The 25435-nt window shown below is 44.7% G+C and overlaps 2 protein-coding genes across 9 annotated transcripts in view; one reads left to right on the forward strand and one right to left on the reverse strand.

The window, feature by feature from the left end:
• C15H12orf43 (chromosome 15 C12orf43 homolog) overlaps nt 1-25435 on the reverse strand; it is a 35569-nt gene that overhangs the window by 8692 nt on the left and 1442 nt on the right. Inside the window, exons 2-6 of one of the 6 annotated variants that reach the window (XM_005288665.4) lie at nt 24821-24866; nt 23990-24088; nt 23086-23159; nt 22642-22732; nt 21226-22317 (exon numbers count right to left, since the gene is read on the reverse strand). In XM_005288665.4, the coding sequence (XP_005288722.2) occupies nt 21957-22317; nt 22642-22732; nt 23086-23159; nt 23990-24088; nt 24821-24866 (671 nt within the window). In that variant the 3' untranslated portion in view covers nt 21226-21956. Of the gene's footprint in view, nt 1-21225; nt 22318-22641; nt 22733-23085; nt 23160-23989; nt 24089-24820; nt 24867-25435 lie in introns of those variants that run through there. The other 5 variants (XM_042841654.2, XM_005288667.5, XM_042841656.2 and 2 more) reach the window with 5 other exon arrangements.
• HNF1A (HNF1 homeobox A) lies at nt 450-20593 on the forward strand. Of its 3 annotated transcripts, none has more exons than XM_005288663.4 (10): nt 450-1025; nt 8575-8774; nt 9670-9856; nt 10513-10751; nt 13540-13697; nt 15686-15887; nt 16778-16969; nt 17263-17384; nt 17740-17881; nt 18763-20593. In XM_005288663.4, exons 1-10 carry the CDS (start codon nt 691-693, stop codon nt 18888-18890), a joined length of 1905 nt encoding a protein of 634 aa, XP_005288720.1. In that variant the 5' UTR covers nt 450-690; the 3' UTR covers nt 18891-20593. The 3 variants fall into 3 exon arrangements, with proteins under 3 accessions (XP_005288720.1, XP_023964487.1, XP_065423929.1); XM_024108719.3 differs by having other exon boundaries at nt 455-1025; nt 13495-13697; XM_065567857.1 differs by lacking the exon at nt 450-1025 and adding an exon at nt 5520-5647 and having other exon boundaries at nt 13495-13697.

Raw genomic sequence — 25435 nt, forward strand, 5'->3', positions numbered from 1 at the left:
GCCCCAGCCTGTCCCACTGAAGTCAATGGGAGCCCTTTGAGAGTATGGGAGATCTTGGAATATTAGAATAAATCCAGAGGTTGTACTTGATGCCTGGGGCACAAAGATTGGCCAAGCTCCTGAGGCCACTAATTTCCAACCCAAAGGTTTTGGTGGGGCTTAGCCCCATGCTTCCTCCAGCCTATCCCTGCTCTTAAACCAATAGGGCCAAGAACCAGTCAGACTTCTCCGCGCTCACTTTCTCATTCAATTTTATTTCTATTTCTCTCTTCTATCTATCTCCCATCCTGGCTTTTTCTCTGTCCATTCATTTTACTCTCCTTTTCTCTTCTGCCTCCCTACCTTTGCCCCTCCCCCCCCCTGCACTTTGTGAACTGCTGCTGCAGTGCTGAAGTCCAAAGTTCAGTAACTTGCTAAGCACACGGATAAATATGAACCTTGGAGAATTTACACTGCTCCAATGTAAACAGATAGCCAAGGGTCCCTTTATCAGCACTGGCTCAGGACAGTCGTGGGGGGTCTGAAGTGGCTCATTTTTGTATTTTGTTTTTTGGGGGGGGTGCAAAGGGGGAATCTATGCCATTCCCACTCTGCTGACAGTCGGGCGTGTTATCTCAGGAACATGGTGTAGGGAAGGCTGAAGGCAGAACGTGCTGAAACTCAAATCCAAGGGACACCAGACTGAAGACCATGGTCTCTAAGCTGAGTCATCTTCAGGTGGAGCTGCTGGGAGCACTGCTGGAGTCAGGGCTAACCAAGGAGACCCTGATCAAAGCGCTCGGGGAAGTGGACCCCTACGCCCTCCAGAGTGAAAGCCAGCGTGCCATCAGTGCCATCCAGGCAGAAAAAGGGGAACCCTGTGCTGAAATTCCCAATCTGCCCAATGGGATGGAGGAATCCAGGATGTCCGAGGAGGAAACCTCTGACGATGGGGAGGAATTCACCCCTCCAATAATGAAGGAGCTGGAAAACCTGAGTCCAGAGGAGGCTGCTCACCAGAAGGCTGTGGTGGAGAGACTATTACAGTAAGAACATGGTTTTCCTTTCCCCTTCTTGCTCTCCGTTCCTTTATTTCTCTTTCCTTCACCTCTTCCCTGAAATATGTTAGGGATTACAGTTGATCTAAGCGTGCAGAGATTCTCCCCATCAATGCCAGCCCCAAAATCCACTGAACTGACAAGCTTCATGTTCCTTAATAATGTTCAGTTTCCTTCCAAAGACATTTCAAACATACGCACACACAAAGTGCCATGGGGCCCAATTACATATTAAAAGTGCTAATATCATCTGGGAAACAAGGACTTCAGAAAAATCTGGGAGCTGTACAACTTCTGTCGCTTTAGCTGTCTGTCAGTTTTTACAGAAGCCACCACTTCAGTGGTTAGAAAAAAATAAGAAAATAAGTCGTCATATTAACTTCCATCATGTAGTGTGGGGATTCTCATCATAGGAGGGAAAAATACTCCTAAGTTCTCTTGCCATTTTTACAGAGATGTATATTGTTATTTTACTGACTTTAGCTAGAGTCAAGTATTTGTCAGTAGAGACAAATTAAGAGAGCCTGATCTTCATGTCTTTGTGCAGGTAAGACTCCCACTGATTTCAGTGGGAATTTCAGATGAGGGAGTGCCAGCCAAATTGGTTGGCAATCCAGGTCAACATACCCAATGCTTCTATCCTCCATCTCCCATCATGAACACTGAATATAGACCATGTGCAGTCTACGGACTACTGTTTTATGACTTGCCTTAACATGCAATTATTTAGTCTTAATAGCCAAAAAAGTATGAGTTTCCCGAACCATTCACTCTCACTCCAGTAAACCCATAGACAGAATCAGAATTGTGCTCCTGCAATTCTAACTCAGCGACATGAATCCTAGGGATTCCAATGGCTGGTCTGCCTGAGCAAGGACTTCAGGATATCGCCCTTCAAATCCACCTAACACAATTAAATCCTTAGCCACAAAATCTCATCTGTCTGCACTGAAGCTATTCTCCAAGATTAGGAACAGACAGGAGGCACAGGGTGACTACGATGTTCTGGAGACTCAAACCGGTACTTACAATCTTTTATGGGAAAATTAAACTGCAGTTAGAGGATTTACCGGCTTTGTGGCCATTCCTTTTTATGGGGAAAGGATATTAATACAAAACATAACAAGAAAAAGTATGTGCAAAACCCCAGCAATAGCCCCAAGATAGAGAGATAGCACAGTACTTAAGGGTTAAATATTCACTGTAATATTTAAGAGGGGATGGTTCTATTGCCTGACCTCTAGAGAGTCTGGGCAGATTTGGAGCTGATCACATTACAGTAGCTGAAGGAAGAAAATACACTGGAACAGCACTTACCTGAGAGGAAAGATGCTCCCCATAATTCAATCTTCTTTTCCATCCAATAAACCCCTTTCCCTTCTCTGCCTTTTAATTTTGTCCCCCTCCCTCTTTCTTACACCCTTGCTGTTTCCAACTCCCCTGTTCTATATCTGTTTTCCTCAGATCCTCCTTTTCTATCCCCCCCCCCCCCACTTCTCTCTGTCTCTCATCACCCTATTTCTATGTCTGCCTGTCTGTCTCTCTTTCACATTGCTTTTACCCATCTCCTTCTCTCTCTCTTCTCCCTAAGCCTGTGTAGAGATCTTGGGGCAGTTTGAGCTCCAGTTGCACCGGGCGGGCCCTGGCTAGTTACTAATTATCCAATGGCTTTATTATTTCTCTTTTGTCTTATAAATTTATAAACGAAAAGACCCTGATAAGCTTTTTGATCATTAACTTCTGATGATTTATCAGGTGTCTCTCCATAGAGAAAGCCATGGAAGCTAGAGAAGAGCACCTGGCTTTATCCCCTCTTTAATGAATGGATCAAGCAGGAATTAAACTCCATCCACTGTGCTCTGGTAAAGAGAATTTCACAACTGGAGGGAATTCCTATCCAGGAGTTGGGGATCCAGTGTGGTCCTTCACCCCCACATCGCCCTTCACCTTGGCATAAACTCTGGTTTCTGATCTTCCCCATCTTTCCAGTTGCCCTGTGGTTTCTGTCAGTTTCAGCACAAAACTAATTTCTATACCACATTTTTACAGTAATGCTTTGCACTTCATCAGCATTTTCTAACTGAGGATCTCAAAGCTCTTTACACACTGTGAATGAGACATCATCCTCATTTACAGATGAGGAAACTAAGGCACGGAGAGGTTAAGTGCCTTAACCATGGTTACATGGGAAGTTGGTGGAAGAGCTGGAAATAGAACCATGATCTTCTCTCTTATCCACAAGGCATGGAGCATATTGACCCAAATCCATTAAAAATGTCTCCTAAATGGGGGCAGTGGATAGATAGGTCTGATAAAAATCTTTGCCTTTCTGCACAATTTTAAAAAGCAATTGTATGTTTGGGGAAGTAAATTAAAAACATCTGGGTCAATATCAGAGACCGATAATGGGCAAGCAACAACTAAGAAGCCCCTTCAGGAAAGAAGCCTTCTTTTAATAGAAGAAGGCCTGATGGGCATGTCCTTAAAATAATAATTTATATTATATATAAATAATCCTAAATAATGTAGGTGTTTTTGAAAATGTCTCAATTCACTTGACAAAGGAACAGGATTGGAGATGTGGTAAGAAGTCAATATTATACATAGTACAAAATGGTGTATTATAGAAATCACTTCCCACCAGCTGGGACACAAGGTAGGAGAGCAGCCTTGATCACCTAGCACAACGGCATGCAGAACAGAGCTTCCCTACTTGCAAATTGATGGTTGCTCAAAAACCTGAGTGCATGATTTTGTGGTATTCAAATACATAGGCACTATGAAAGTGCAGAAATCTCCTTATGTGTTACCAGCAGTTTTCAGACTATTGTAGACCATATCTCAATCAAAAGATTGTCTCATGGACACCTCACCTCCTGTTCATAGTCACAGTAACTTACTTGCTTACATGGGAAAGTAACATAGGAAAATTTTTAATGTATTTCTGTGCTTTTGATGTACTGCCTGCTAACAAGGAGAAAAAGCACAATGTGACCAGTCACCTTTCTGCAGACCATTAGTATGTGCTCTGTGAAACACTAGTGATCCTGCGAAGCAGTTTGTGAACCACTGTATTACACTGAATGAATCCAGTATGGAAGCAATTGCTCCCTTACATAGCTCTAAGTTCATTTGCTGGAGTCCATTACCCATTGTCCCTACAGAATACACTGAGTATGCAATCCACAGGGAGGTTTCCTTAGTGAGGAGCTAGTGGGGCAGCCCTTCACCCACTACACTGTGAATCCCAGAAGAGAGTTAAGGGATGGGATTTTCAAGAGTACCTCAGTGATTCAGAAGTACAAGTCTCATTGCTCTTCCATGGGACCCACAATCCTAAATAATGTAGGTGTTTTTGAAAATGCCTCAATTCACTCCATAAAGGACAGAACTGGAGGGAGAAGTCAATAGTAAATTAATTAATTTGTGGGGGGAGGCTATGGGGGCAATTATTAGTTATTTCCTATGGAGAAGATAGAATACAGATTGTCTTTGGTGGGGGACAGGGGAAGGCGCAGACTTCAATCGGTGAGGGGTATGCGGCGGATGTATGAGAAGTCAGGATAAGGGCTGCTGTTCCCTGTGGGTAGGTATAGCAATTTTTCCTTCTAGGGCAAAGGGTAGAATTCCACAAGGAAAGAGGGAGGTTGAGATGCTAAGATTTTCTAGGCATATTTTCTGAAGAGGAAACAGGGAGATGTAGAGGTAAAAGGCCCAGCCCTTTCCCCCAGGGAGCTAGTTGCTGAGGGGCCCTGAGATTAAGCTATAACACCCCTTTTATGTCAGCATCTGATTGTATAGGCCAAGCTAAGGCAAACCAAGCAAAGTTCAAATGAAAACAACCATGCTGAGGTTAGTCTTACCTTCCCTGCTCTCTGCCTATCTCAGGTCCAGTCTGTGCATTGAAACCGGCGATAGATGTCTGGCAGTCGTCAATTAAAAGGACTGGTGGGATGATCCTGAGCACTTCAAAGCTCTGGGCCTCCTTTGAACTCGTTTCCAGTTCAAACCACAAGGAATTCAGAACCTGCCTCCAAGAGATCAAATCAGATCTTTGGCACAAGGGAATCTGAAAAGGATCAGATTATGCTGCCCTGAGAGGTGGTGGAGAATAAAGGAAAGAGGATGGACAGAAAGAGGACAAAAAAAGGGAGAGAGAGAGAAAGATTGGGAAGAAAAAATCAGGAAGAGTGAAGGAGAGAGAAGGTCCCTTGAATGTTACATCCCCAGCTCTCTGGATTGGGTTTTCTTTAATGCTAACAACTTGATATTTACTTTCCATTTAAATTTGAGATGTTGCTATAAATTATCAACTAGCCTCTTGTTCCCTTTGAGTTTATAACTAACTACCTGGGTTACTTATTGTTCAAGTAACAAAAGGGAGGTGAATACGCCCTCAAAAAGCAACCTCACAACTGAGGAAAGGAGCAGCTGGAATGGAAGAGATAGGACCCCATGCCCCAGAGGTTGTATAGGCCAGGGAGAGAGCCTATGCTCAGGAGACAAGGAGAAGCTGAAGGCAAGAGACCAGGACGTAGAAGATGGGAAGGAAAGAGTAAAAGTCTATTATCTGAGGATAAGGAAAATCTGGAGATAGACCCTGAAGAATGGTAAAGCAATGGGGGTAAAGTTTGTACTTGGGAAGAATGGAAAGCTGAAGCCAAAATGAGGCAGGAAGTGGTCAGATGTTGAACAAGGCTGGGACCTTTTTGCCGTCCTGATTTACTAAATTAATTGGGCGTTTTGCCCAAGTAAGGTGAGCAAGATTGGGCCTGGGGTGAAATCCTACTCCGACTGAAGGCAAAGAGAGTTTTGCCATTGACTTCAGTGGGGCAAGGATTTCACCCCTGGTGTTTGTGTCTATGGTGAAGGTCTCTGCAGGTGGCACAATGAGGATAAGTGATAGTCTGTGAGAGTGTTCAACTGACCTAGCAACACACACAGCCTGCTCTGCAGTATAACCTAGGGTCACGAGGTCTCTTTACACAGGAATTAAAGCTTTGGCTTTGACAGTACATGTGCACACAGTTAAGGCATCATCTATGCTACACCATGAAACCACCCTTTACCCGTGTTAGGGGACATCCGTGCTGTAAACAGCTCCCAAGTGCAGATGCACCTCAGTGGTTTGAGCATTGGTCTGCTAAACCCAGGGTTGTGAGTTCAATCCTTGAGGGGGTCACTTAGGGATCTGGGGCAAAAATCTGTCTGGGGATTGGTTCTGCTTTGAGCAGGGGGTTGGACTAGATGACCTCCTGAGGTCCCTTCCAACCTTGAAATTCTATTATTCTAATTGTAGACACACCTTGGGAATGTGTGTCTACCTTGGCACCCCATAGTGTTCTAAACTGTGAAAGAGTGTGAGTCTCATCCTCTCCCAAGTACCTCCCCACTCCTTCCTGACAGAGAGAGCTGGGGATTCTGATAAGAGAGAGAGAGGAAGTAAGTGGCTCAGATGCCAAGTGGGAAGGAAGTCAGTATGTTATAGAAGCGTCTATGGGTGATCATGAATCCCCCTCCCTTTCTTCACTAGCTGACCCAGAAACATGATCTGAAAGACAGGGCAGAAGCCTTGCCCTTGAGCATCTTCTAATCTATCACTGTACAACAGAATCCTGGGGCTGTTGGGTATCTCTTTAAAGAAGGAAAGTGCCCAGGGCTCAGCTGCAGGCTAGATTCATAGAGGCTGAATTAAGAAAGACCACAATAAGGAGGAGATTAGTCCTCGTCTCAAGAGGTAGTAGAGCAAACACCAACTGCTTAAAGCTCAGGAATGGGGAAAAATAGGCTAGATGGGTTGCCCTAATTTGGGGGTCTTTGAAGAGTACAAGGGGAGAGGGTGGAAAATGGAGCATTTTGGCACAGCTCCACCATCAGAGAACCACCAGTGGTGCCATTTTAAGAAAAGAGATTTCTCCCCCTGTCTCAGCCTCCTGCCACACTTTAACTGCAGTTGAGCTTGCTCCTTGGACCGTCTGGTTGCTGTGGAAGAGGCTGCAGCAGGAATAGAGATAAGGGTGTTTGCGCTGAGAGAACAGGTGCGGACTTTGTCCTTCTTATCGCCTTTCAGCCTCTGACAACCCACAGAGTCAACAAAGCAGCTAGTACACAGGCTGCTCTCGCCCTCCACCCCCAACTGTCCTGCTGTATTTTCCCCAGAGTCCTGGGTATTTTTCTCTTATTCCACCCACCTGCTACTGGTATTCGGAGAGGACATCAACATTATCTATACCGTGTTGGGATCACATCCAGTCCAGTCAGTCCCTCAGGCATTTCACATTAGAAACACAGAGGGCAGCTCCATGTTACATCTGCAAAGAAATCATACATTTCCTCAACACAGGGGTTGTCCATGTTTGGTTCTAAACTGCTTGGTTCACATCTTCCAAGTTCTACTGAGTTTCAGGTTCAGTCAAACCCAAACCAGTCACCGAAATTCAACCACAATCCCCTTAGTCAGCCCCATGGTTACTCAAATGCTCAGGAACCTTATCAGACGTTCTGATAAACCTTATCAGATTTACAACTATTATGAAATTCCCAAGGTCAGTTTACTACTTTGGGTTTTTTTTCATGCAGTTTTACACTTCTTGGCTTGTACAGTGCAGTGGTTGGGATTGTAAATACGTGTTCATTTTTTTTCTCTAAGTACATAGATGCAAAATGGAAAATTTGAAAGAGCAGATGTGTGCTTATCAATATGTGTATATGTAAAGTGCCATATGTGTAAGGACATGTGGGTGGTGTATATGGTCAGTGTCTGGGTACAGGAGTCTCACATGCATGAGTATATATTGTAGAATCATGTAAAGTTATTTTGGGTTTGGAGCTCCACTCTCTCTTGGCGGCTCTGCTGTGGGTTACCCCAAGCTGGATCAGAGCCAGAGTCGGAGTGCGAGTCCAAGTGAGGATCAGTCGGTCTGATATTAAAGTGAACCCAGTTTAGGAAAGTACATTACGTTATCTGTGAGCACACATCCCCCACAGACAGGGAAGCAGAGAAAAAGAGACCCACCTCCTGAAACTGAAAAGCAGAGCCCAGAACATACAGCATTGTGAGAAATGGAACCCTGAAATATGGGACATCCTCTGCTCCACCCCTCATCCCTCTCCCGCTGCTCCAGAGGTGACAGGCTCTTGGTCAGAATTGAGCTACATAGGAAGGATGGCATAGAGGAAACCGTCACCACTGCTACTCCAAGGAGTTCAGTCTCCAGGGCTATCAAAAATACTCATTAAAAGATTTAGGCAAGTAAGTCGTTTAGCTTGGAGGTTAGGTCAAACCACTGCATAGAGTGTCACACTGAACAAAAGATTTCCTTGGAGAGATGAACGGTTATTATGCAGCATACTAAATCTATCCTACCTGCCTCATCAAAGGCAAAGCATGAACAGAGGATTCACCTCTCTCATTGCTTCTGGTGCCCACACTTCATGCAAGAAGTGCTGGTTGACATTCCTTGAATCCCTTCTGTGCAACCTGGATACACAGACAAGAATTCTATCTTTAATGAGGTGCATTTTCTGTTCCTTCTAGAGAGGATCCCTGGAGAGTAGCAAAAATGGTGAAATCCTACCTCCAGCAGCACAACATCCCTCAAAGGGAGGTGGTGGACACTACGGGTTTAAATCAGTCTCACCTCTCACAGCACCTTAACAAAGGCACACCCATGAAGACCCAGAAGAGAGCTGCCCTCTACACCTGGTATGTCCGCAAGCAGCGAGAGGTGGCCCAGCGTAAGTACAGCAACAGCAAATCTCTCCTAACTTTAGTGTCCTATAGCTCCCCCTACCCTCATCTGCAGTGTGGAAGGCATGGGAGGGAGGCCCTTTCTAGCAGTAAGGTTAGACAAGTCCATGTCACCATTCCACACGGGTGGCCAAATTGCACAAAGGCGCCTGCAGCCACCCACTTCTTTAAAGGTGGAGAACAGGCTATAGCTCTCATCTATCGGTATATCCAAGTGGAGGCATCGACTTGGACCAAGATGGGGCACTCCCAACGAAGTGCATTTATGTAAGCACAGACAGCATAGCTGATCACCAGCAATGATAGAACCCAGGACCTTCAGCACCAGAAAAGAGTTTTCTGCAATTTCATCTAAAGAAGTAATTCCTTTAGCCATGAGTAAGTAGCAGGCTGTAGCTCTGGGGTCAGCCATTAGTGGGATATCATCTCTCACACATACTAAGCCAGCGTGTTACAAATACATGCTTAAAACAATAGCCTTTGCAACCTCCACACGAACGAATGTGGCTGTAATCGGTTTCATTTTATACATATTAGATGGGCCCCTAGTAAAATTAATAACTTCGCCTTTAGTGGGGCCTAGAGGGTTGGACTCTATATGAGCTGCATCCACCCCAGCTCCTGCTGCTTGTTCTGTTTCACTGCTTCACACTAGGAATCAAGATGCAACATGTCCGATGGGCCCATTGGGGATGATCTTACCCATTTTAGACAAATATAGAGCTTTATTTAAATCTCATCTAGATTTTCCACCTGCATTTGTTCAATAGTAGAGACGCTGAGTGAGGATAAGCTACGCTGAGACAGCTGAATTCCAAGAAAGAGAATGTTACAAAAACATCCTATCAGCAAGCAAAGCCCCTTGCCCATTTGTGTTTCCAGAGTTCACCCATGCTGGTCAGGGACTCGTGGCAGAGGAGCCCATGGGAGATGACCTGCCCACCAAGAAAGGGAGAAGAAACCGTTTTAAGTGGGGTCCTGCCTCACAACAGATCCTATTCCAAGCTTACGAGAGACAGAAGAACCCGAGCAAGGAGGAGAGAGAAGCATTGGTGGAGGAGTGCAACAGGTGAAGGAGGGTCTCCAGTGTTGATGGAGGAGGGGAAAAAGAGAGGGATGGAATAGGCCTTTGTGTGCTCTTGCTATACTGCCAGAAGCCATACTCTGCTCTGTGTAAGGGCAATGGGGTAGCAGTGGATTGAGATCTCCTATTGTTCTTTCTTTGGGATACAATTTGCAAAACGCTGTGTAGTGAAATCCCAATACACAGACAAAGTAAGAGAATGATTGGCTAGAGCCAGCTAGAGAACAAGCTTCCAGCACTGAACTCTCACTGCCTGTTATTCCAGTCCTGGGCTCTACCTCTCTAACCACTGTACAGAACAGCCTGCTCATCCTGCCCTGGGCCTCTGCTTACAGGGTGACCCGGCCTGATGGCATGCATACAGACACCAAAGTCATGAACACACCACACACCCACACAGACCTTTGGCTGTGGAGCGTGCCCCCCTCCCCCCCAACTCCATGAGTGCATCATCGAGGTGCTGGGGTTATGGAGACCCTGCCTGGTCACAGGAGCCACCGTAGCACATATTAGATGATTAGGGAGTCAACCCAGAGCTATCAATCATTCAACAGTGCTCCAGCTCACCAAACAGAAAGAAAAAGTGTTTCCTAATGCAGCTATGAGATCACCAAGGCCCTTCCTGTGCTCTCTCCTGACAGGGCAGAGTGCATTCAGCGTGGCGTCTCCCCATCCCAGGCCCAAGGTCTGGGCTCAAACCTGGTCACCGAGGTGAGAGTTTATAACTGGTTCGCCAACCGTAGGAAGGAGGAGGCCTTTCGGCACAAGCTAGCCATGGATACCTACAGTGGGCCGCAGCCCAGTTCTGCTCCCCCACTGACCTCTCACAACTCTTCCTCCCTTCAGCCAACGCCTGCTATCTCGCCAAGCAAAGTCCATGGTGAGTACTGACTACAAAGCGGGAGTTTTAGAACAGGAGACTGGTGAGCCTGCAAGTTCAGGCACCAAGGCCATTTCGAAGCGAGTCCCTTCAGAAGCTGATCAGTAGATGGGAGAGCCAAACTGATGTGGGGTTTACACAAGATGAGAGTGTAGGTGATAAAGGGATATCTTCGCATCCACGAGATGAGGGGAGAAGGGTGACTTTAAAAAAGGGAAGGAGGAGGATCTGGGGAACTACAGGTCAGTAAGCCTCACCTCAGTCCCTGGAAAAATCATGGAGCAAGTCCTCAAGAATCAATTCTGAAGCACGTAGAGGAGAGGAAAGTGATCAGGAACAGTCAGCATGGATTCACCAAGGGCAAGTCATGCCTGACTAACTTAATTGCCTTTTATAAGGAGATAACTGGGTCTGTGGATGAGGGGAAAGCAGTGGGTGTGTTATTCCTTGACTTTAGCAAAGCTTTTGATACGGTCTCCCACAGTATTCTTGCCAGCAAGTTAAAGAAGTATGGGTTGGATGAATGGAACATAAGGTGGATAGAAAAATGGCTAGATCGTCAGGCTCAACCAGTAGTGATCAATGGCTCCATGTCTAGTTGGCAGCTGGTTTCAAGCGGCATGCCCCAAGGGTCGGTCGTAGGGCCAGTTTTGTTCAATATCTTCATTAATGATCTGGAGGATGGCGTGGACTGCACTCTCAGCAAGTCTGCAGATGACACTAAACTGGGAGGAGTGGGGTAAATATGCTGGAGGGTAGGGATAGGATACAGAGGGACATAGACAAATTAGAGGATTGGGCCAAAAAAAAACCTGATGAGGTTCAACAAGGACAAGTGCAGAGTCCTACACTTAGGACGGAAGAATCCCATTCACTGCTACAGACTAGGTACTGAATAGCTGGGCAGCAGTTCTGCAGAAAAGGACCTAGAGGTTACAGTGGACGAGAAGCTGGATATGAGTCGACAGCGTGCCCTTGTTGCCAAGAAGGCTAACGGCATTTGGGGCTGTATAAATAGGGGCATTGCCAGCAGACTGAGGGACATGATCGTTCCCATCTATTCGACATTGGTGAGGCCTCATCTGGAGTACTGTGTCCAGTTTTGGGCCCCACACTACAAGGAGGATGTGGGAAAATTGGAAAGAGTCCAGCAGAGGGCAACAAAAATGATTAGGGGGCTGGAGCACATGACTTATGAGGAGAGGCTGAGGGAACTGAGATTGTTTAGTCTGCAGAAGAGAAGAATGAGGGGGGATTTGATAGTTGCTTTCAACTCCCTGAAAGGGGGTTCCAAAGAGGATGGATCTAGACTGTTCTCAGTGGTACCTGATCACAGAACAAGGAGTAATGGTCTCAAGTTGCAGTGGGGAAGGTTTAGGCTGGATATTAGGAAAATCTTTTTCAGTAGGAGGGTGGTGAAGCACTGGAATGGGTTACCTAGGGAGGTGGTGGAATTTCCTTCCTTAGAGGTTTTTAAGGTCAGGCTTGACATAGCCCTGGCTGGGATGATTTAGTTGGGAATTGGTCCTGCTTGGAGCAGAAGGTTGGACTAGATGACCTCCTGAGGTCCCTTTCAACCCTGATATTCTATGATTCTATGAAGTGGAGTGAAGAGGACATTGGAATCTCAATGCTGAGGGAGTGCCTTACAGTCAGTTCTCATTCATTGCTCTGTCACAGCCCCCTATTGATGAACAGTAGTCAGTAATCCCTATTTCAAGGGCTCGCCTGTTAGGTTGTCTCAGAGGTTAATTGTATACCCTTTCTTCTCACACACACAGCTCCCTCTTTGGGAGCCTCCAACTGGCACAAGTCAGAGACACAAACATTCTTGGCTGAATTGTTAGGAGTTAGGGAAAGTAACCCTCTGCGGCCTCAGCAACACAAAACAGACTGTCAGTTTTTATAAGCACTGAAAGAAGAATGGCATCTTTGCCTCCTTTCTCTGTGGTAGCCAGATGAACAAGCAACAAGTACCTGTATTCAGCAAGCTCACTTTTCTAATGCTCAGGTGCTTTGTCCTTTCTCATGTTTCTAGGCAAAAGTCCTTGAGATGCCAGTGTGTTAGTGAAGCAGTATCAATGATCATTGATCTCCAGGGCTGCAAGAAACACTGCAATTAGAGCACAAGTGCAAGTTCCCGCTCTGAGCAGGGAAGGGAATAAAGCTGCTACCTAAACAGGTCCTCAGTGCTAGAGCAGGAATTTAATGGTGGAAATTCCATCATCCCTCTCAGAGTAAGAGGTTGCTAGCAATCTCCCTTGACACAATAGAATAGAGAAGGCCTTCCACTTAAAAGGCTAAAAGGAAGAATTCCCCTCTCCCTCTGACAGGTGGTGGTCTCTCCAAGGAAGGATTTGGGTCTATTGGTGAGGCCAGGGAAGCCCAGGATTGAGTGAACCTGGAAGACTTTCCCTCTCACTTTGTGGTAGATGCTATCACTCAAACTCCCTTCCCTTCTATATTTACTCCCAGGAAGAATTTCTAACCAACTTAGCTACACAGCTTTTCCCCCACGGCGATACTCGGCCCTGCACAAAGCCGGTACATTAGGAGATGACTTGTCCAAGGCCACCCAGCAAGCTACTGGGAGGATTAAAATTTTAGTGTGTTCTTGGTTTCCAAGCACAGTCCACATATGCCTCTCAGCTCTGAAACAGCACCAGTGAAGGAGGGCTGCCTCAGTGCACCTGACAAAGGCCTACAAAGGGAATTGAATTTATTGCTTGTCCTAATTTACTAGATCAGCCTCATCTGTGGGAACCAAGTCTCTCCTTTTCTGACATAGGAATGAGGTACAACCAGCAGCCAGCCAATGAGGCAGAGTCTTCCAGCAGCAATCATCATGGGAACAGTTCCATGGTGACCACCCAAACCATTCTTCATCAGGTCTCTCCCCCTGGACTGGAGCCAAGCCAGAACCTGTTGAGCACAGACACTAAGCTGGTGAGTGACATATACCCTAGTCCTGGTGATTCCATGATGTCAGGGAATCAAAGAAGGATCCCTGGGTTTCCAGAGGACAATATTCAGAAATTATATTTTCCAGAATGCTGTTAACTCCCCACAGCAGTACCAAGTTCAAAAGCATTCTTAGGATTCTCACACCATGCCACCTAGTGGTGGGGGTGGGTACTGGGAGCATGAAGACTAAGTAGGACTACCCTATCCCGTTACTGCCCTGGGATTAATCAAAACAGTATGGTACACCTTTCAGTAGGAAAACAGGGCCCAAGACATCTAATGACACACATGTTGTTTACCTGCCCATCCCAAAAGGTCTGTTCCTCTCCCACTAATCAGATTCCTTCCATTACCACTCACGTTTGATTGAACTCCACACTCAGCAAGATAGCTGAAAAGAATCCAATGGGACTAACAAAACAGGGACCTGTTACCTGCCCTGACCCATTTGTAAAAGTTAGGTGCAACAGACCCAGTTTGCACAGAATTCCTACCAATAGATCTTGTACAGTAAATCTGGATTGTACCAGCCTAATCATATTCATCTTGAGGCAGATCTCCTTTGGATATCTTTCATTAACTAAGCCTCCTCCCATGTGGTTTGTATCACTACGCTAAGATTATACGATTGATCATTCTTGGCTGGTTTGCACAGTTCCCTTAGATTGTATGCTACATATAAAACCTGTTAGCAAGACGTTTGTGTTGGTCCATAGCTGTGCTGGGGCAAAATTCAATTTATGAATCCAATTAAAATCTTTACAGTCACCCAGTCACTTTGCTGATTTTCTGGTCACTCCTGTGAAGGAAAAGTCTTTCCACAAGATTTTGAAAATCTCCTTTTACTGTTGTGTACAAAAAGAGACACTGTCAAGATGGTGAGTCCAATCATTTACCCTATTGCTCCTTAATCTTGTTACAAATTCAATGCAGTTGTTCATGTTTAAGAAGTTCCAATGCTTTATTTAACTATATATAAAGTATTCAGCTTTGGTAGCTGAACTCTTGTGATACTTTTATAGGACTTTTTAACTAGGGACCTCACATGGCTTACGGACTACAACCTCAACCTCACTAGAAGGTAGATATGAATTATGAAGTTAATCTGAGAGTTTGAAAACTGAGACAGACAGGTTAAATGATTTGACAAAGGTCACAAATTCAGTCAGTGACAGAACCAAGTCTAGAACTGAAAGTCCTGCTCTACCCATTAGCCAGACATGATCCCTCTCTCTATAACAAGCAACCCTGCAATAATGCACACTAGAATTTACACCTCTGTGGTGCGTACTTACGTAGAGTGTAGAGAAGCCCTAAGAAAGGAAGGACTTATGAGTTCTAGCCTCCGCTTTGAACTGACTTTTAAGTCACTTAGCCTCTCTGTGCCTCACTTTTCAAACTCTAAAATGAACTTCAGATCTACCTTCTAATGGGGTTGTGAGGGTTCAAGTTTGTAAAGCCTTTTGAGGTCCCTAGTTACGAAGTGCTAAACAAGTATAAGTGTTAGGCTGCTAAAGCTGAACATTTAATATGTTTAAAAAAAAAAAGCATTGAAACTTTTTATACATAAAAATTTGCATGGGATTTTTAATAACATTAAGCAGCAAGAGGGTAAATGGATGGACCGCTGTACCTCATTTTCCCCTCCCTGAGGATAATACTTCACTATATGGGAACAGAGGCTAAATTCACAATGTTTGTAAAGCACTTTGAGATTCTCAGATGGGAGGAGACTGACCAGGGCAAAGTGCTATTGTTAATACCCTGACAGTGTTCTTTAATGGTTAATCAATCAGCATGGAGGCAGCATCAAAGGAAGCATACAAACTGTACTCAGCTAAATGAAGTCCCTTCCAAACTGTCAGAAGCTGGGTTGGAAACTGATCACAGATTGGAACTTTAAAGTGCTCAGCATACTCCAGCTGTTGCAGATAGCATTTTCACAGCTCTTCTTTCTTCCTCATGCCCAGATCTCTGCTCATGGGGGACCTCTCCCTCCTGTCAGCACCCTGACCGCTTTACACAGCCTAGAGCAAAATCCACACACCTTGAGCCAGCAAACCCAGAATCTAATCATGACGTCACTGCCTGGTGTTATGGCAATTGGAGCTGGTGAGACCTCATCCCTGGCACCAGCATTCACCAACACAGGGGCCTCCACCCTGGTAATAGGTAAGCAGTGAACAATGTGGGGAAGCTGGAAGGCTCATTGTGGTTTCTATCCCACACTCTATTTATCAGGATTTCCAGAAAGGAAAAAAAGGATCTATGATCATTATAAATGTCTCATTTCCTGAGCCAAAAGCTTTGAGGTGGAAAGGAAAATATATGGCTGGGGGAGTCTATCACAACTATAGGGATTGTCAGGAGCTCCTCAGAAGCATTAGTACTTTGCACCATTCCACATGATATGAAAACGTCCTGCTCCTGTAGAGGCTTACCAGTTCACAAATGGGGAATGGATGGCTAAGGAACTTGAGTAAAGGGATATAAAACCTTTCATCTCCATGTCATTGGTTCATATCCAGCTATTTGGTAGCCTAAACAAAATGAACCCCATGGGTCTAAAATTTAGTTCGTTGTGGCTAGTTACACCTAGCACTCTTGCCAGCAGACTGAGGTGAGCTTAAAATAATGACTGGGCCATTAAACTCCACTCTCACTTTTAAAGAAGGTCTCTCCAGTGAAGGATTAAGCAGATTTGAACAGAATTGCATTGCGTAATCTGTGGCTGAACAAGATGCCTCACCTCAGGCACAAGCACTGGTGGTAAGAGCTACTTGCATGGTGCTTTTCTGCACGAGATGTGGCTCAAACTACTGTTGATAGACCTTAGCTTTCATAGACACTAAGTTCATTCACAACTGGACAAGGCACAGCTGTAAAGCAGCTCCTCCTGCCCCAAAGAGTCCTAGCTCATACTACTATTGGAGACTAGGCACAGCTATGGAAACCATTCCAGAATTTCTGCAGACCCCACTTTGGCATAGGGAACAGTCATGCACTCCCAGTATGAGAGGAGATGAAACAAGGAACTGAATATGCATGTCTTTATTTCTCAGGCCTAGCCTCCACCCAAGCCCAGAGTGTTCCTGTGATAAACAGCATGGGAAGCAGCCTTACTACCCTTCAGCCTGTCCAGTTCTCCCAGCAGCTCCACCCATCTTACCAGCAGCCCATCATGCAGCAGGTCCAGAGCCACATCAATCAGAGCCCCTTCATGGCCACCATGGCCCAGATACAGAGCCCCCATGGTAAGGGTTCAAATTGGATTTCACCACCTCCAGTCCCTTTTGCTTGAGAGGTTAACTGATGGCCCCTGGGCTTGCAGCACTCTGTTTATCATCAGAAGAACAGAAGAGGAGGGTAGGTGATTCCTCTCCTAGATCCATGTCCTACTGGTTGTGTAGGAGATTCAGGATTGACTGACGGCAGATTCATTTTGGTGTCACTTTGGCTAAAGTTGATCTCCCATTTATTCAACTGTTCCTAGTTACAACTCTCAGAGCTCCAGAATCCACACAATCTTGTTTTCTTTCATTTCTAGCTCTCTACAGCCACAAGTCTGAAGTGGCCCAATACGCACATACTGGCCTTTTACCCCAGACCATGGTGATAACAGATACAGCAAATCTCAGTGCCCTGACTAACCTGACACCAACCAAACAGGTAACAAAGCAGGGAATGGTATTTGTCATATGCCTTCATTCCCCTACTTAAAACTGCACTGCATATCACGTAGCATACTGCCTATGCCAGTAGAGCATATCTGGCACCCTGTCTGTGCCACTCCAGCAGGACAATCTTCCTCACCCCAGCGCCTTGCCAATACCAGCTGGAACATTGGAAACATTAGAGCAAGCTTCCTTGCTGCACTGCCAAGCAGCAATGAGTTTCCTTGGAAACAGGACCCACTTGCTGTTTCCAATCCAGCTTGCCCATGTAAGTGCCTATTAGAAGGCTTATAGGAGACAGATCTGACCTAGGCACTGTTCCAAAGCTCAGGAAACATTAATTTTCTCAGGTGTTTACATCTGAATCAGAGACCCATACGGAGTCCGGGATCCACACGTCAGTGTCACAGACACCAACAATACATTTACAGAACCAAGACACAACCATTCAGCACCTTCAGGCAGGCCATCGCCTCACCCCAAGCCCAGCTGGTAAGACCAATAAACTATCATTTTATACTGTCCCTCTATCCCGCTTCCATCTGCCAATACCCCAATGGTAGGACATGAAATAGCATCCAGGGTTTCCTATTCTGCAACAGAACTCCAACCAGGCCCTGGGGGATACAGAAAATGACCTCATGAAAGGAAGCTCTAAAGCACAGTCCATAGCAGGGATTTTTCAGCATATCCAAAAAGAGGTCTGGGTGTGGATATGGGGCCTATGTGGAATTTGTACAAGTGACTAACATTGAAGAACACAGGCAGGAATGGTGTCCCTACACAGCCAAACATGCAGAAGGCATTCAGGGATGGGATATAGGGTAAAGCCTACCAACTCTGAGAGGACATTAGTGAGTCATTTTAATTCCAAGGGGGTGGATTCCCATGATGCTTTGGATCTGAGCACGCAAGTCTTTGCATATGAAATGGGAATGGGATAAAGGAGTGAGGGCTTGTCTATAAAAACACTTAGTGTGCAGCAAACTGGGGTGTAAATCTAGCCCGCACTAGCCTGCCATGAACTAAGTGTCTGTGGGGACCCTGCTGCTGCACACTAGAAGTTTCACAGTGTGCTTTAATTTATGCCCGTTTCAAAGAGGCATAGATCAAGGTACGCTATGGAACTTTTAGTACACTGCAGCAGGGTCCACATGGCAAGCTAGTGTGGGGTAGATTTACACCCCAGTTTGCTGTAAGCTCAGTGTTGGTGTAGATGAGCCCTAACTCTTCAGTGATGTCAGGAAGATATCAGACCTTCATGTCTGAGATGAGGAATCCTTAGATGCCATGTAGAAGGAGGGAGGGAGGGGGGAATTAGAGAAGGAACAGATGAAGGAAACTACCATGCTAAAACTGCATGTTTTTAACAGTCTCCTCTAGCAGCCTGGTGCTGTACCACAGCTCTGACTCCACCAACAGCCACAGCCACTTGCTGCCATCTACTCACAGCGTTATTGAGACCTTCATCCCCACACAGATGGCATCCTCCACTCAGTAACCATGGTGAACAGTTCACAGGCAACTGCCATGACTGAGCCGTCAGGAGCACCTCCGTCTGTGTTTGTGATTCACTGTCACTGCTGCCTTCCACAGGGAAGAGAGTGCCTGGCCCGGAGGCCTCCAGCCCCTCTCCACTGCCTTGTGTAAAGTCCTCACCCTCATCCAAACACAACACGGGAAGAGGGTTTTCTTGAACACAAAGCTATGAGCACACATCCAGAGCGGATGACAAAGGACAGGGCTGACACCACTAGCTTCCACTGCCAAAGGGAACAATGGCCAACACAGAGACCAGAAATTAAGGACTTCCACCAGGATAAGAGTCTGAATGGTCTATGGCAAAATTGCAAAGGGATAGCTGGAATTTTCATTCTTCTTAACCTTAGCTGGGCTGCATATATGTAAACCTGCCAATTCCACAGCAAGTCCTGCAGGAAAGAGCAGAGCAGAGCTGAGCCGCTAACGGCAGGTGAGCATCGCTTAAACACCCACCACTGCTGCAAACAGTCAGATGGAAACTGAATGAGAGAGAAACTTTTCTTGGGGCAGACAGTACAAGAGCCCGAATACTGGCCCTGCAACTAAAAGACACTGAGAAACAGAGCCAGGGATGACATGAGAACTATCCTCTCATTACAGAACCACTAACTAAAAGCTTGCCATTTCTTTAACTTAAAAGGGACACTGTCAATTTATTTAGGTTTAGAAATATGACTTCCACTAGGCCAGGGCTGTTTTAGGGTAAGAGGCCTGAGTATTTTCAATGGTTCTACTTTGTTTTAAATTCAGAAATTAAAGGTGAGGAGAAAGGAAAGGAATGTTTAGTTCTCCACATCAGCAGGCTTGATTCTTGGTCTCTCACACCCCTCACAGGGTGGTCAGCGGAGCCAGTGCGGTCAGCATTTGGGATGGGGAGAGAGAAAGAACTGGCTCAACATAATACATCTGAAAATAATGTTTCAGAAACAAGGCTCTTTAAGCCCTGCCCCTCATGTTACACCATTGCCCCTTCTAACAGAGATTGTGTGTGTGTGTGTATTGGTCTCTCTCACATGTATCAGATCTACTCTGTAAAGATCTCCACACAGGTGGATTGTTTTTGTATAAATATAATGTAACCACATCCTTAATTTTTAGCCCTTCACTGTGTGCCTGATGCTACAGCCCTCACTCCTGTGAATAACCCCTCAGATTTCCATGGATCTATTTGTATAAGTGAACGCTTTGAGTCCTGAGGCCCTAATTATAAATGCTTCTAGTAATTCCTCTTCTTCCTTGTTGCTTATACGTTCATATCACTGCTGAGCTGCAAACAAACATAGGAGAAGCCATAATAAACTTCTTTCTGGGGTTCTAATGGAGCTGAAGCTATCAATTTACACTGTAGAGGGGACAAAACCCAATGAGGGGAAAATATGATCAAGCCTCTAAAAGGATAAGAAACAATGGAGAATAAAAGAAACTATACAAATAAGTTGACAGTGTCCCTATAGCCACCATGTCTGATGATTGCAAACATATAGATGTAAATTGGTGCCAGTATGCAGAAGACTTTTTCCCTGGACTCTGATATTATGAGCTATTAGAGCCTAATTTCAGTAACTGAAAATCTCAGTGGAATTTGTCTCTAGGACTGATGCCCCTCTCCACTCTGTGTTATCCTGTAAATTTATTTAACTTTCAGTAAACTGAAAGAAAACCATTTGAGACTGTTGTATATTTATCCTCTTTACAGTATAAGCAAAGTCAAATTTATGAGGAATCCAGAAAAAGTTTTAAAAGTCGCATGATTTTCAGAAGTTAAAATTACTCATAATTGTAACGATGGCCATAAGGCATGTGATTTCTGTTGGTGTACTTGGTTAATTCACAGGCCGATTTTCAAAATACTTTTGCAGTTTAGATGCCTGCAGGGCATTTCCTTATGTGAAAAATATCAGGGTTCTTGCACAAAATGTGGGTGACTCCCAGGACCCTACAAGGAGCAATATTTTCTCACTTTAGCATCTTGAGTTCCTCCACCCATCCAAATATTAGGTCTTTCCCTGAAATCTCAGAGCTGCAGGCCTCTATTAGGAAAGTAAAAACAATACTGAAAACTACCAAAACCTGCTGCTGCATCTCAGAGAGACAACACACACCTGGCTGGTCAAATAAGGACTTAAATGCAATTACTGCCATGCTGGGCTCAAAGGCACCTATTTCTGGCAGTTCTACAGCAGCATCAAATAGCTACAGACAATTGTGCAACTAAAGCCTCTAATGATGTGCAATACCTCTGTTAGCTGTGCCAATCCTAACGGAAGAAGATGGCAGTTGTGCATAAGACATTATATTAAATGAGACTAGGAGGCATTTATTGTTATTGAATTCTACTGCACACTGGCAGATGTAATACCATGAAAATAAAGCATCGAGGGCGACAGTTTGGAAAGAAACACCTGCTTATAACAATGAAGTGACACCACTGCACAATCTTTTTATAATTCTGCAGAGAGGTGTATATTCCATGGGAATTAGTAACATGGCAGGTTTCGGTAACATACTTCTGGTGATTATAGGAGAGGTAGGTGGGTCCCCAAGATTTGCCAGGATATTTGTGGGTGAGTCAGTCTCTCTCACAGCCTGGAGCCGTTTCTCCCATGGTTCTGGCAGCACGTGTTGGGAGAGGTGAAGTAGGAAATGATTCTCTGCCACCATCTCCACCAAAATCAGTTTATCACACACGTGCACTAGCTCCAGGGCACAGAATTTGGGCTGGATACACAGAAGGATCAGACCAGGACAGAGGTGACTCTCAATATGTCCCTGTATCGCCCAAATCCTTCAGTGCAAGGTCTGCATAACCAGCAATCCAAGTAATTGGTTTGTGATGGAATGGAAAAAGGGGAGTTCCCCAAGGGATGCCCCAACAAGGGCAGTCACTTAAACTCTTACTCCTTTGACTCCCCTAAAACAGAAGCTTTGCCAATTGTTTCCCCACATTTCCAGTAGAGGACAATGTGCAGGAACTACCTTTGTTAACTTTTCACCATCCTTCTTCCATCCTGACTACATATGTGGTTCATAGAACGGAATCATCATTCGCTTCTTTTCTGGTAATCTTTTTCTTCTTCTTCACTACTCTGGGCAACGTTGTGTCCGCTATACATTTGCCTTCTTGCCTCTTGCACTTTCTATCAATGGACGATAGAGTCTTGTTGCTGATCTGGTCACCTCCTTCTGTCTTCTGTTCACTATTATGCTCTCCTCTAGCTTTCTTCTTCCTTTTCTTTTTCTTTTTCTGGTTGTGCTCTGTACACTCCTGCTTGTGAACCTGGCTGGAATCCGGAGGCATCACAGAAAAAGCACTTTGCTTCAAGATATCTGCTGCTGACACAGCAGCCTCTTGGTATCTCTGCCATTCCTGGTCACTGTCCAGCTCACTGGAAGGGTTGCAAGCAAAGTGGGAGGTAAGTATGTTACACTTCCATCCTGAATTCACCCAAAGCACAGACTCTGAGATTAGCATAATCTTGATAAATGTAATGGCTTTGTGACTCAAAAACGTATTCCAGTGACCGCTTAACCAGTGTGTACTCCAAGCTGCCCTTTAATATGTATTATGTGCATTGGAAAAATTAATGCAAGTTAAAATCCCTAGTTTCCCTGCACTAGGAAAAATATTTTTCCAAAGTCAAATGTAAAAGGAATCTCTGAAACACAGCATTGAATATTTTTAGGAACAAAGTAGCAGACTAACACCTCACCTAGAACTGGAAGGTCGTTGCCTCCTGGCTGAGAGCGGAGGTTTGGATTTCCCACAATCTCCTGGAACAGATGAAGAGAATAGGCGAAAGCCTAAGAAACACAAAAAGGAACAGGGGGAAATAAATGACTAAAATCATTTGCTAGCCTAAGATATAAAACAGAGTCAGCAGCAGCAGCTAACAGCAATCCAAGTGTGAGGCAACAGTGATGTCAACCCTCACATGGAATTTACGTTGGCCTGAAGAACTAGAAGGTGTTAATTAAGCTTTCTGCACTATTACATGAAGATAACCCCTGCTGATATTAAAGACAGAGTGCAGTAGAAGGACTTCTTGTTAATCTAGGGCGCTGTATGAGCTAATACCAGATAGAATTCATTACATTTGTGCCAGTGGAGAGCTATTAGATGGGTGCTGACAACAGTGACTGTGCTTGGAACTCACCATCATCTTCAGAGTCAGCTGTTTGCATGGAAGTCCATACAGGACCTGATGAATCCTCCAAGACAGTGATGTAGCTAGAAGGAAGACCACAGTCTGAATTTAGGAAAGGAAACAAGGATTCGATTTTATGCAGCCAGGCTAAGTTTAAGAAGTTGGAAATGTTAAACAAGATTAAAGTGAGCAGTTAAGTAACTTTTACTCAGTGGGTTCATTTCAATTTTTTTTACTTTCAGAACTATCTCCACAGAGCATGGCCATTTCATTCAGAAACATGGCACATAGAAACTACTCACATGCAACAGTCCAAGCAGCCAACCCACATTGCATTCTAGGCCCATTAGTTCCCATGGGCCATACTTCCACATTAAAGAAGGGCAGCAGCAATCTGCAATTAGGTGAAGCCTTTGAACACCTACCAAGATGCCCGCACAGCTCTCAGTTAGGCTGAATTTGTTTGTTGTATGGATAAGTTGAAAAAAAGATCACACACGTGGACTGGGAAATTTCCTGAACAGATTCAAAGCCTGGCCATAAATGGAGGTGGCTCTGATGAATCTCAATCCTGTCTATTCCCTTCCCAACACAGAACACTGAGCACTGAAGCTAACAAGAAAGGCTCTGCAGAACACACCAGGTCTACATTATCAATGGGAGAATAGGACATGGGTCAGTTCACGAGCATTAGGAGCTCAGTCACAAGCCAGCAGTATGCACAGGGATGTAGGAAACAAGAAGAGAAACAATCTTTCCTCAAAATACAAGATGTTTCCCATGGAAAAAGATGTATTTAACTCTTCAATGATTCCCATTTCTACCACTCAAGGGTATTGACACTGCTCTTGCAAGGGAAGGATCCGACTAAGGCTTATTTAATCTCATAAGGCTGTGCTTTGGTACTGGTTACCTGTCTAACATTGCTCCCAGTTTCTTTGCAACATGTGCTCTGAACTCTGGTGTGGTCTGTAATTCGTTGCCATCTCTGTCATGGTCATTCACCTTCTGTCTGTTTGAAATAAAAACAATGTGTGATCTCCTTCAGATCCAGTAACCATCTGCTGCTTTCACCTAAAACTGAAGACTTGGGACTGGCAATGGGATAGAGAGCCTTAGACCACTAAGTGATCGATTCAAATCCAGCTCAGACTGATAGTGGCCAAAAGCAACTACTATCAGAAGGCTGTTCACTAGCATGTGTGAAGTAGCTTGGGTGGTCTCAGTATGGTCCACATTCCCTAACCATCAACAGATATCCACATTCCCTAAGTATCAACAACATAATTGGTATTAACTGACCCTTTGCTGAGAGTCTCAGCAGCACAGGCCAAGGATTGGAGCCTGAATGCTCCTACCATTCCTTTGTCCCTGAAGAACAGAGTTGCAGGTATATCAGCAAAGCAATGTGCTGCTGCTCACTCCAAACCTGCCCCTGGAGAGAGGACTTTATTAAAAGTTGCCAGGTTGATAGGCTTGGAGACTATGCTTAAAAAGAAGAATATTGAGAATTAAGACAGGAGAAGGTGGACTCCATTGCAAGGCTTCTAAACCAAGGATTGTTTTCCCCATTGATCGGGGAAATATTTGGTCACTTAGTATTCAATTGTAGACAAAAGACAATGTCTTATAATGGGAAGGATCAGGTAACCTTAACTATTGTATAGGCAGCACAAGTTCTGCCTATAATCAATGTTTCATTTTTCTTCATGCAAACAGCACTCTGAAATCCAAAAAAAAATACCTGAGACTAGGCTGAACTGGTAGTAACTTGTCCTTCCCAAAGCCACCTGCCAAAACAAAGCAAAGGCAAATTAGAAATTTCCAAGACTAAAACACCTTTAATCCTAATTCCACTGTAGATGATTTTACAGGGTAAAAGTAATTTTTGGAAGATAGAATAGTGGTCGCATTCAAAGGAGGATATGGTTATGATTTGAAACATTCTTCAAGCAAACTACACATCAAGTGACTAACTCCACTTGCTAAGATAGTGCAACACGAGTTTAATATTGGACCCAACATCTACTGGAGGAAAGTATCCAGCTCTGGCAAGAATCCGATATATCTTTTCTATTTCTATTATGATCCTAAATAGAAGGCAAGCCAAGTCCTTCCTTGAAAGAACCATATTTCACATACTCTATGACACAGAGCCCTATGGAGAGACAAACTTTGAAGTTTGAACTCTGGGGCTTGACAGAAAGGCTGCCAAATTCCTAGAAGTAGGGTGAGGTACAGATGAAGGTCACTGGCAGGGTGAAGGCACAAGATAGAGTAGGTCTGAAGCTTTCTGGCTATTTAGCTACTGATTCAATTATCCAGAAATTCTGTTTGGATTGAGTAGCTGGGTACTATG

Source organism: Chrysemys picta, chromosome 15 (assembly GCF_011386835.1).
Source record: "Chrysemys picta bellii isolate R12L10 chromosome 15, ASM1138683v2, whole genome shotgun sequence".
In the NCBI taxonomy this organism is placed as follows: domain Eukaryota; kingdom Metazoa; phylum Chordata; order Testudines; family Emydidae; genus Chrysemys; species Chrysemys picta.

Excerpts from the sequence above, each read along its gene's own strand:
- HNF1A (XM_024108719.3), top strand. The coding sequence starts at position 691 with ATGGTCTCTAAGCTGAGTCATCTTCAGGTGGAGCTGCTGGGAGCACTG. Across the intron at positions 10,752-13,494 it reads CTCGCCAAGCAAAGTCCATG|ATCAGCCTCATCTGTGGGAA; the intron begins GTGAGTACTGAC and ends CTAATTTACTAG. Across the intron at positions 17,882-18,762 it reads CCTCACCCCAAGCCCAGCTG|TCTCCTCTAGCAGCCTGGTG; the intron begins GTAAGACCAATA and ends TGTTTTTAACAG.